The sequence below is a fragment of the Zeugodacus cucurbitae genome, chromosome 2 (assembly GCF_028554725.1).
Source record: "Zeugodacus cucurbitae isolate PBARC_wt_2022May chromosome 2, idZeuCucr1.2, whole genome shotgun sequence".
Classification (NCBI taxonomy): Eukaryota; Metazoa; Arthropoda; class Insecta; order Diptera; family Tephritidae; genus Zeugodacus; species Zeugodacus cucurbitae.
Genome location: NC_071667.1, coordinates 6,597,077 through 6,609,367, shown reverse-complemented (window position 1 = coordinate 6,609,367; position 12,291 = coordinate 6,597,077). Strand labels below are relative to the sequence as shown.

Here is a 12,291-nt window from a genome sequence, read left to right as displayed (position 1 = left end):
AATGCGTCGCGCATACAAATGACTATTACTTTTTGCTCGTAAAAGAATAGAAAAAAAATTAACTTCTTTGTCTCGATAAGAACATGACAAATACAAAGTGTATATAGTGTTGTTGCACGTACATATGAAATTTAGGCAAAATTGTAGTAAAAATAAATAATTCATAAAAATAAATAAATATATATATTTTATCAAATATCCAAATTTTGTTTAATACACTTATATTTATCATGAACTTAAGGTATTAAGGCACAATTTCTAAGAAAACAATTTTTTGCAAATTCAGAAAGAGTAACTAAAAAACTCAAAAAATAAAAAAATTAAACCAAAAAACACACCTTAAAAGCACAAAAAATATCGACTCCATTTCAATTTCCAAGAAATATTCAAAGCAGAATAAACAAGTCGATAAGTAGCCGGTTGGGGATTCCTCATAATTTCGACTCACTTTTAACAAAAAACGTATAACAATAACACAACAAGTTTCATTCATACATACGAAATAAGCTCACGTAATTATGAGCACCCACAGACACACTTACACACACACAAACATAAATATGCACATAAATGAATATATTTACGGAGCATGATGCATAGCGGCACTTACGCCATTTATTAAGTAGTAACGTATTAACTCCCAAGCATCACGTCATACACATACACAATGACTAAGAGAGTTAAAACATATTACTATGAGATCTATATTAAGTGTTCAAATGCGTTTATTTAAATTAAATTTAAACAGAAACCCATCCGGTTGACTTCGGAAATCCTCTAATATCATCTTCCATTGAAATTTATTTAATAAAGTTAATACAAAAGCAAAAGAACTTGTTCCTGAAATCGATGAAATCGGCTGACGACAACTGTACACATTTCCAAAAAGAATTATGGCGGGTGTAGTGGCAAGGAACTTCAGTTCGATCTTTCACCATATATTAATTTCATCGAAACAAAAAGGACTAATATGTAAACTGTATATGAGGAAGGGAATCCCGCGTAAGCTAGATAGTCCAAGAAGTGTTGAGGTATTTCCATATCGCCTTCGAACTGGTAGATTATTGTAGCTAAATTGTAATATAGAGTTTACTACAACGAAGTTTTATTGCAAGAAAGATCCAACTTAAAAAAAAATAAATTTTATTGAAGCATAATTCTTAAATTTCATAGTTAATATCCAATGCTTCCAAAAATAGTTCTTCTGCATTACACCGTTATGGACTTTACACTGAAAAATTTAAAAGTTTCCAGCTATTCGTGACCTTCAGCTACCTAAGTTACACTATATTACTAAACACAGAAATTTACCATTACCAATCATTATCTATATCACGTTTCGTAGTTTATAAATACAACTTGATTTTCTTCAATAATGACCATTTTCCGAAATGGAAGAGTTGCATGTATACGTAAATTTTTATACTCTCGCAACAAATGTTGCTAAAGAGAGTATTATAGTTTTGTTCACATAACGGTTGTTTCTAACACCCAAAACTAAACGAGTTAGATATAGGGTTATATATACCAAAGTGATCAGGGAGAAGAGTGGAGTTCAAATCCGAATGTCTGTCTGTCCGTCCGTCCGTCCGTCTGTGCAAGCTGTAACTTGACTAAAAATTAAGATATCTTGATGAAACTTGTCACACTTATTTCTTGGCACCATAGGAAGGTTGCTTTCGAAAATGAGCAAAATCGGGCCACTGCCACGACCACAAAATGGCGAAAACCGAAAACACATAAAGTGCCATAACTAAGCCATAAATAAAGCTATGGAAATAAAATTTGGTATGAAGGATCGCACTATGAAGGGGCATATTTGGATGTAATTTTTTTGGGGAAGTGGGCGTGGCCCCGCCCCCTACTAAGTTTTTTGTACATATCTCGCAAGCCAATAGAGCTATATAAACCAAACTTTCTGCAGTCGTTTTTTTTAGCCACTTCCTAATACAGTTCAAAAATGAAAGAAATCGGATAATAACCACGCCCACCTCCCATACAAAAGTTAGGTTGAAAATTACTAAAAGTGGGTTAACTCACTAACGAAAAACGTCACAAACACTAAATTTCACATAAGAAATGGCAGATGAAAGCTGCACTCAGATTTTTTTACAAAATGGAAAATGGGTGTGGCGTCGCTCACTTATGGGTCAAAAACCATATCTCAGGAACTACTCTACCGATTTCAATGACACTTGGCTTGTAATAGTTTCCTTACATCCCAATGATATGTTGTGAAAATAGGCCAAATCGCTTCACAACCACGCCTACTTCCTATATACCAGAACTTTGAAGACAATCTGAATCGTTTACATTACAATATATAAAGTAAGCACTAGTGAAGATATCGGTGCAAAACTTTGCACTAATACTGTATTTATAGTGTGGCAGCCCCATTCTAAAAATCACCGAAATCGGACCATAGGTTGTCAAGGCCCCATTCATCGAACTTAATGACCTCGATACTTCTAACCTAATATTAGGGTTTCCAACTTTCAATGGACTTTATACAATATATATGACGAATATGTAGGTCAAATTGTGTATTATATAATATAAATAAAGTTAACTAAATAAATTGCGAGAGTATAAAACGTTCGGTTACACCCGAACTTATCCCTTCCTTACTTGTTTTATTTATCTTCGTATCTTCATATGTAATTTTGCTTCCACATTTGTCTAATTGGAATATCTAACATAAATACATACATACATATCTATTATATATATTCATTCCATCATCCATTCTTACTCACATTATTTATGCTTTGTCAATTTATCATCACGTTTGATTTATATCTACAAATTTTTAAAAAAAATATTCTAATATAACTGCGTATATCTTGAATGCTTTGAAACGTTCTAGCGGTGTAACTGGTAATGGATTCGGAGAAACTAACGTACCTGCGGCGAGACAAAACCTAATGAGTTGTTTGTTTGCGCAAAAGTTCTTCTGTTACTGGCATATTTTATGTAAATTATTTTGGTTAAGTAAATATTTCAGTAATTAGTTGAAAATAAATATATTTATATATACGTAAAATAAATGCGATTTACATTTTCTAAGTATTGGCGCCATAATTCACTTTAAAGGCTGGAGGGAAATCAAAACTTAAAAACTAATATCTTAGTAACAGCAATGTAAAGTGTGTCTATATTAAAATATTTAAACATATAAGCATTTGAGTATATAGTCAATACTCTAAAGAAGCTTGACTAAATATTTTAACACGAGTACATACAAGACTACAGTAATTGATTTTACTTTGCTGAAATTCATAAAAGTACACCGCTTTTTAAGTGCCACACTTACGACTTCCGCTGTTGTAAACTTCAATTAAAGTAAGCTTTACAATGATAACAGCACAACGAAAACTATTTACAAAATCCCAGAAATGAGTAATGTGGTTTTTTCACAGCGCAATATTAATTGTGAGCTCATTCATTCATAATCTACGTACTCGGTGTGAATTATGCAGCCTATTTAGTACATACAAATATTTGTATGCTACTACACAAACGTGTATCTACAGATAAGCTGCTCCGAAGCAAAAAATATATACTTTTTTCGTTATAAAAATCCAACCGTTGCTTATTTTATTCTACTCCATCGAGTATAAAGTTCATAAAAAAGATGTGTGCCTGTGTGTCTGCAATCAGTTTCAATGCTTCGAAAAGCTTAATTCGTTACAAACTACCCACCTCATCACCGCACATTCTCACCACACCCTCGCCACTTCTCACTTGCCGGCCAGCCCACGCAAGCTTGTGTATTTTAATCTGCGCTCTAATTGCTTGTGATTGTTATGAGTATTATTGCTATTATTGCCACTTTTGTGTCAGCCTGTTGGCTCTATTATATATGAATTTTATTTTGTTTTGTTGTTATGCTTTTTGTGGCGTGTCGTGGCGGCAGCAACGCTTTTAATGCCTATACAACAACAGCAACAATGGTTATTGTTGAGCTTTTGTGGTCAACTTTACGTACAAATCGCAGTAATCACATCTTAATTCTGATACTTAGTTCAAGCTCATTCTTCCAGCTCACTGCGGGTAATAAATTAATTTAAATGTTCTTTAATTCAATTATTTATATCGGAATGTCTCGTATTTTACATATTTCGCTTCCATAAGTTGGTGCGGAAATTCGCCTGCACACTAACAGTCAGGTCGCATTTATTTACTTAGATACAGATAAATATGTTGGCAGTTCTAAGTTATAACATTTTAATAAGTGAATTGAAGTTAGGTATTTAAGCACAGCATTTAAGCATTTTCAGATCTGCTCTACTACGTGGATACCACACCAAAAATTATGTAACCGTTTCTACTTCAACTATTTTAGATTATACCGGTATCTTTGATTTATACCAGTTGTTTGTTTGATTCGTCACTTTCCAATTTCTGGCTAATCAAGCACAATTTATGGGCACACACACACTACAAAAACAGCATAAATCCCTTGTGCATGAACCCTTGTAATTTCTTGAGAAATTAAGCAGAAATAGACGATCATTTATTGAGTAAATATGAACTTCGTCTAAATTTTCAAACAAGTTACATAGTATACGCTTAAATACTCTCTACTTTCTGTTTAACTCATTTCATGTTCCCTGATTTTACAGCCACGCTAAGCTAATAAAAATTCTTCCCAGAATAACAGCTATTATATTCAGATATTACAAACAACGTCAAAGCAATTAAAATAGTGTTACGCGAATTGGATGGGAATAAAACTGAATGGACATTAGACCGTGGCTATGAATAGACTATTAGGCCGTAGGAATTGAATAGGATAAAACAATGGCAGACGGTCACTCACTAAATTACCATATTTGTTAATAGAATATAGAAAAAATATTATTTTCAAATTCTAATTCTTATGTAAAAAAAGTGAATAAAACGCACACTTACCTTGTAATCGGACCATTCGATTCACTAACTGCCTTCAAGGAGCGTCTTAAATGTTTATGGAATGAACCAAGTAGTGAGCCTTTGCGCGTTAACTGCGATTTGCTCTCACCAACAATGCCATCGGTACTCGTATCACCGCCACCACCCTCGCCACTGCTCAGATTGCTGCAATTGCCCTTCAAGCGTTCGGGTGGCAGCGGATTGCTCTCATTGATGTTGCCCTTTTCAAAATTATCAACCGATATGCGTGTGGTCTTCACAATCACAGGGTTTTTGCCTGTGCCATCCTTGTCGTCGAGTAATTTCGTCCAAGCATTTTCGCCCTTATTATCCACGGTGTCACCAATCATAGTTTTCTTGTTTAGTTCGATTTCTAAGTTTATTTGATAACACTTTTTGGAAGCTGTTTACTTGAAATACTTTTTGAAACTTACTTTACTTTACTTTATTTTACTTAATATTAATGTATACTTGTGATTATGGACTTTGTTGTTTAACAATTATAATTAACTCTTTGGCTTTTAGACATAGTTATACTATGCTGCTTGAGATATGGCTTGTCGACATTGGTTTTGGAGAACTGTAATGAAATAGATAAAAAGAGAATAATAAGTTAATATTATAATATTATACTATATCTAGTTTAAGGGACTAGTGTGAAAACTCATGTCTATATTTCAAGATTTCAATTATGTAGGAGAGCTAACATCGAACACACAGAAAAGTTATTTCAGACGTTCTTTCATCAATAGGTGGCAGAAAATCGTAAGAATTGAGCCTCTCATTTTGAAATTCAGAACCTGGAGATACTCAATACATTTAAAGTTTATGAAAACTGCTACGACGAAACTTAAAGAACGAAATTCAAAATTGTTTTCATATATCGATCCAGGGTTTTTTATGTGAAATTATGAAAATATTGATGTCAGAGAACATAAAATATCTGTATAAATTCTCAATAGTACTTTCTGTATATCAACAATAGAAAATGATTATCATCATAACCACAACTGTGACTACTCTCATCACAAAACTAGAAAACTAGAAACTAGAAAGAAGACCTCGATGCTGATCTTCCAAAAGGAAGCTGTAAGTTATCCACGACAGAAATCATCCAAATTGCTTAAAATTATTGATAGTACCTCTTGTATCAGAACCAAGCACCAGGTATCTATATAAGAGCACCAAACCCCTAATATTGTACTCAATGTAAAATTCTGTTTTCCATATTTATATTTGTATAATAATTTACTCACATTTTCTCACAGTTTGTACATTTTTATGGTTTTCATTACACATTGACATGTACTCATATATACGTATACATACATATGTATGTCAGCTAACGTTATTTATTTTCGTTGTCATTATTCGTTCCATTAAACACTATAAATATATTTATTTTGTTTTAGACATGCTGCCAAGTCATTTGTTTTGCAATAAATTGCTAATTTCGTTCGCGCGCTTCGCTTTCATCAGAACTTTATTTGAATTTTCCTGATTTTCATTGCTTAAGAAATTAATAACAATTATAGTTATGTGATTTTTCGAAATCAATTAGCAGTTTATTATGTAATCTATAAAAATTTAAGAAAATCAAATTTGTCAAAAAATTTTGTAAATATTATAACGAAAAATCTATATTTTAACTATTCATAAACGATTGTTAATGTTTTCTATTTTTTCTTGTCTAATTTTAATGATATTTTATATTTTTCTTTGACATCGACTTACACCGATTACACCGTATAGATTCCTATAAAATGTTTCAAGTTTGTAATTAATATTATTGTTGTTTTTTTTCTCATTTTAATAAAAGAAAGTATCACATCAGCAGTTTTGTATTTTTTGCTAATATATTTAGTGGTAGTTGCTAAAATTCAAATATTTTTTCGATTTTCATTTTATTTTACATCTTTAGATCTTTTAAATTGCTTTCATTGACTTTATAATTTTCAATCTTTACTACCACCAGTTCTGTGCGATTTAACGGCGGATGTAAATTGGAAAAACAAAATTTGTTTATTTTTCTAGAAATCTCACTGCTGTACGCTTTTGACATTTACAACACGCTTTGATATGACAGACACTATAAGCTAGAAGAAGAATTAAAATTTTAAAAACTCATTTAAAATTTTTTTTTATTACGTAATTTTTTCAAATGATAATTCCTACATCACTTTATGTGAGCTAAAATATGCTATTTTTACTTTTTGATAACAAAAAAAGCCTTAAACCTATTGTCACTTTTTCACAATCTAGACCGTATATTTTGTTTACTTATTTCTCTTGATTAATTTTTTTAATATTATTATTTTTCGTATTTTCGCTTAAATGTCATTTTCCAACATATCTCCCCGAATCACCCCCGCCACTGCACTAATGACTTATTTGCATTGCAAAAACTATGATCACAACTGAGGCAACGAATAGCGCCACGCTCATTTGACTAACGGTCTTTCCGTTGGTCCACCGCGTTAGAACCGTTTCAAAACGCAAGCAAATCGCTACTTTACGTTATTCTTAGTCGGACCATAACACCGTAATGCTGTCCGCTGATGTGACCGTAACGAGCAACAATCACTTATTAACTTGACATTCGAGCGCGTCATGTTGATTTTATTTTCCAAACATTAAGTCACTTAGTCAATCAGCCGCGCAAACGCTCAACAGCGCCAACCAAGCGACTAGCCGAAGTACTTGTAGCCAGCACCAGCCGTGGCAGTGGCAGCGTCAGCAATGGCAATTGCAATGGCAGTGGTAGCTACTCGTTCCTACGGCGGCAGTGGCAGCAAAAAACCTGTACACACAACTATTGTTGTTGGTCTCCTTATTGTTCTTGTTGTTAATGGTGAGGGTGCCAGTGACGGCGACTACACCTCAGCGACATCGTATATAGTACATAGAGGAAATAGATGAATGAATAATGAGAAAAATTATAAATAAAACGTTGCGATTCTGTAAATACATATGTACATATGCACAGCAAAAACTTAATGTGCACGTTTTGTTTAGACTCGTTTATATGACTCTTTGTGAGTAGACACATACATATATATGTACGGCATAATGAGCGCGATCGTACCGGCAAATAAATGTAAACAATATAGGCATCCTCAATATATTGTCAATAATACACGCCATTTTAAGTCAGCTGTTCCGTTGTTATTGTTTTCATTTTTATACTCTCGCAACAAAAGTTGCTAAAGAGAGTATTATAGTTTTGTTCACATAACGGTTGTTTGTAACACCCAAAACTAAACAAGTTAGATATAGGGTTATATATACCAAAGTGATCAGGGTGAAGAGTGGAGTTCAAATCCGAATGTCTGTCTGTCCGTCCGTCCATCCGTCCGTCCGTCTGTGCAAGCTGTAACTTGAGTAAAAATTAAGATATCTTGATGAAACTTGGCACACTTATTTCTTGACACCATAGGAAGGTTGCTTTCGAAAATGAGCAAAATCGGTCCACTGCCACGCCCACAAAATGGCGAAAACGGAAAACACATAAAGTGCCATAACTAAGCCATAAATAAAGCTATGGAAATAAAATTCGGTATGATTTTTTTGGGGAAGTGGGCGTCGCACCGCCCCCTACTAAGTTTTTTGTACATAACTCGCAAACCAATAGAGCTATATAAACCAAACTTTCTGCAGTCGTTTTTTTAGCCACTTCCTAATACAGTTCAAAAATGAAAGAAATCGGATAATAACCACGCCCACCTCCCATACAAAAGTTAGGTTGAAAATTACTAAAAGTGGGTTTACTCACTAACGAAAAACGTCAGAAACACTAAATTTCACATAAGAAATGGCAGATGGTAGCTGCACTCAGATTTTTTTACAAAATGGAAAATGGGCGTGGCGTCGCCCACTTATGGGTCAAAAACCATATCTCAGGAACTACTCGACCGATTTCAATGAAACTTGGTTAGTAATAGTTTCCTTACATCCCAATGATATATTGTGAAAATAGACCAAATCGCTTCACAACCGCGCCTCCTTCCTATATACCTGAACTTTGAAGACAATCTGAATCGTTTATGGTTTCCAACTTTCAATGGACTTTAAACAATATATATGACGAATATGTGGGTCAAATTGTGTATTATATCGTCCTCTCAATATAACAATAGCGTATGTGCTCATTCGCCATTATTTTTTTATTGCATATTTAGAATCTCCATCATTGATTCTATGTCTGGTCAAATTCTACTTCCACAAAGTGGGTCAAAATGTCATTGGAAAAAATAGTGTATAATTTCATGTTCAAAAATTTCCTTCAACATCTGATTTGACAAAAACTTTAAACTCGATTTTCTCAAAACCCAAAAAAAATTATACGCAATTGTTATATTGAGGGGATGATATAATATAAATAAAGTTAAATAAATAAATTGCGAGAGTATAAAATGTTCGGTCACACCCGAACTTAGCCCTTCCTTACTTGTTGTTGATATTTTTGTTGTGATACTCATTTGAGTATTTTACTCAAACATCTGATGCTGTATTCTAATTTCGCCTTGACACCGCAATGCTTAAAAGTGCTCAATAAATTTCACTTAGCCATTTCACTCGATTAGCGCAAAACACCCCTAATAGCTGTAAAAGTGTTCTCGACGTATTCGCACTCAAATGAAGAAATAGCACTCAATTCTTGTTCGCAGAATCGCACTCATTCATTTGAGTTGTTTCTTTTAACAGATGTCTTCCATTGGCCCTAAATCTCAGCGTTCTCAAATCAATATTTCTTTAAAGGAAAAGGAAAGGAATAATTACATTTGTTTATATATATTTTGACTTTTTGTAGAGAGGCTGACTCATTGAGTTGAAATTCAACTGTATTCCTAACTCGAATCACCATAATGCACAAAAATACTTCGAGTTAGAGAGACTTCCGAGTTACGGAAGGTAATTTGTAAGAAATTTGACTTCTATTGCCAATTAAAGAGTTCGATTTAAGGAGAACTTCGAGTTATAGAAGTTGGAGTTATGGAAGTTGAACTGTATTTCGAAAGTAATAGCTTTTAACCGATATCATAGTTTGATTATATCCTTACTAATTTATTTAATTCGATCTTGATATAGTTGATTTCAGAAAACTTTATAGAAAAAGATTTCGTTTTGTTTTTTCTGCTTGACCTGAAGATGTTTCAAGTTCCACTGTATAGCTATCAATTAATATCCAAAATATCACAAATAATTCACATTATTTCTTGCAAAAAACAAATTTCCTGGAGATGCGGGGCATCGATCCCCGTACCTCTCACATGCTAAGCGAGCGCTCTACCATCTGAGCTACATCCCCGTTATATTTTAATTAAATCAAAACATATTGACTTGCATACGAATTCCGAATTGAAAACGAAAATAACGGATAAGTAACGGTAATTGAAAACGTAATGCAAGAAGTAATACAAAGCGCTGACCCGCATATCAATCAACTACTGTCAGGTGAACAAAGCGGCTTAATAAAAGCTTGCTTAAAAAACACTGAAATGATTGTGTTTATCGAGGTGTAGGGGTATAATTATGTATAGACCAAATAAGAAATGACACTTTAAAGTAATTTGAAATAGTTTCCACCGTAGTGAAACCGGTACATTATCTTCTACTTTTTTTAATGAACTCATTACAGCATGTACTTTTATTTTTTTCCATTATTTCTTATCTACTTCCCAAGCTCGGTAACTTTATGTCAAAAATTATAAAAATAAGTGCATTCAACATGCAATAATTTCCTCCAAAACATATCACTTTATTTTGACTATTGTCTACACGATCGTTCGATCGTTTCGAGCTTTGCATTCAAACATGACTTGCATATTGATTAGAAGTACAGTGAAACCAGCTGTCTTTCTAAATATGTGTTGTATAAGGTTTTGACCACATTTTTATTAAATTCACAACAAATTTATACTCATTGAAGTTGCAAATTTGTCCATTTGCTTGAAATTTTTTAGTTAACATACGACAAACGCTTTTTGAATGCCATTGTGTTTACCAAAAACTGTTAAATCACCGTTATGTTCGTTTTGAATTCGAAATTCGAATGAATTTTCGAACAAATAATCTTGTTTTGAGTTAATTCAAATATAACGGGGATGTAGCTCAGATGGTAGAGCGCTCGCTTAGCATGTGAGAGGTACGGGGATCGATGCCCCGCATCTCCAGGACACGTTTTTTTGTTTTGAAAAAAGCCCTTTTGGTCACCGAACTCGAAAAAAGCGCCCAGTTTAAGTTCATGTTTATATTAAAACAAAAGACTTAAGCAGCAAACTCTTAAAACAGCCGAAAGGGTTTAACTCCTATCGTTTTCCAATATATACCCATTAATATGAAAAAAAAAATATTGAACAACCATCAATACCATTTTAACTGTAGTTCATATATACTGTACTTTCTGCGTAAACCTAAAATATAGATATTAATAATTTTGCATTCTTTAGTACTAATATAAAAAGGCAAATAATACTAAAAACTCGGATATATGGAAAAATTTCGAAGGTTTAGAAGCAGTTATGTATCTGTTATTTAAAAATAAAAAAACCTTCGGAAATGCCAGATGAGTACATATGTATAAGTAGTATGTGTATATGAGTATCTACAAGTTCCAGTACCTACAAGTAACAAGCGTTAAACAAAAAAATCATATTGCATGAAGTATTTGCGATAAATCCACACATACATATCATCAAACAAGTATATTTTTATAGGTTTCATGCGATTACTAAGTTCTTTTTCATTTTTGTTTTTGTTTTGTACTTCGCACTAGCCATTAAGTTATCGCGTTTCAAGAGCATTGAGTTTCGTTTTATGCAACGCGACTTTTCCTTTCCGTTTACTGATACGATTCGAAGAATTAGTAGTAAAATGTGTGCAGTATATAATCATGAGCGGTTATTAGCCTAGCAGAACTCAGTAGAACAATGTGTAAATTATGGAAATTTTATAATAAAAATATTTTTTAAATATATCAATAAAACCAAAACAAATTTTATATATATAAAAAAAAAAATCAGTAATAGAAGTTATTTCATTATATATCATACACACATATATATGTACATTATATTTATTATTTATATACTAGCTGTCGTAAATTGACAGTCGCAGCCAAGTCACATACCCCAAATGTAAAGCCTAGACGAAAATCTAATAATTTTTTTGTTATTTATCGGATTTAAGAAAATATGTACCTAAATCTTTTAGTACCTCCATTAAATTATAACTAACCTAATTTTATACATTCAAAAATTTTTTTGTAATTGATTTTTATTAACTAAGAAAGAAATTTCACAAAATTGTTGAGCAATTTCAAATTAGCGGTGGAAAATTGCGATGATTGACGTCAAAGGCGGGCATTACTTAATATAC

General features: G+C 32.8%; 1 protein-coding gene and 2 non-coding genes across 4 annotated transcripts in view; 1 reads left to right on the top strand and 2 right to left on the bottom strand.

Moving 5' to 3' along the window:
* LOC105210052 (G protein-activated inward rectifier potassium channel 3) overlaps positions 1-12,291 on the bottom strand; it is a 99,031-nt gene that overhangs the window by 80,399 nt on the left and 6,341 nt on the right. The window contains exons 1-2 of one of the 2 annotated variants that reach the window (XM_054225297.1): positions 6,171-6,406; positions 4,915-5,494 (exon numbers count right to left, since the gene is read on the bottom strand). In XM_054225297.1, coding sequence (XP_054081272.1) covers positions 4,915-5,264 — 350 coding nt within the window. In that variant the 5' untranslated portion in view covers positions 5,265-5,494; positions 6,171-6,406. Of the gene's footprint in view, positions 1-4,914; positions 5,495-6,170; positions 6,407-12,291 lie in introns of those variants that run through there. The other variant, XM_054225296.1, reaches the window with a different exon arrangement.
* Trnaa-agc (transfer RNA alanine (anticodon AGC)) lies at positions 10,150-10,222 on the bottom strand. The gene has a single exon. It is a non-coding gene; the product is annotated as a tRNA-Ala (tRNA).
* On the top strand, positions 11,015-11,087 carry Trnaa-agc (transfer RNA alanine (anticodon AGC)). The gene has a single exon. It is a non-coding gene; the product is annotated as a tRNA-Ala (tRNA).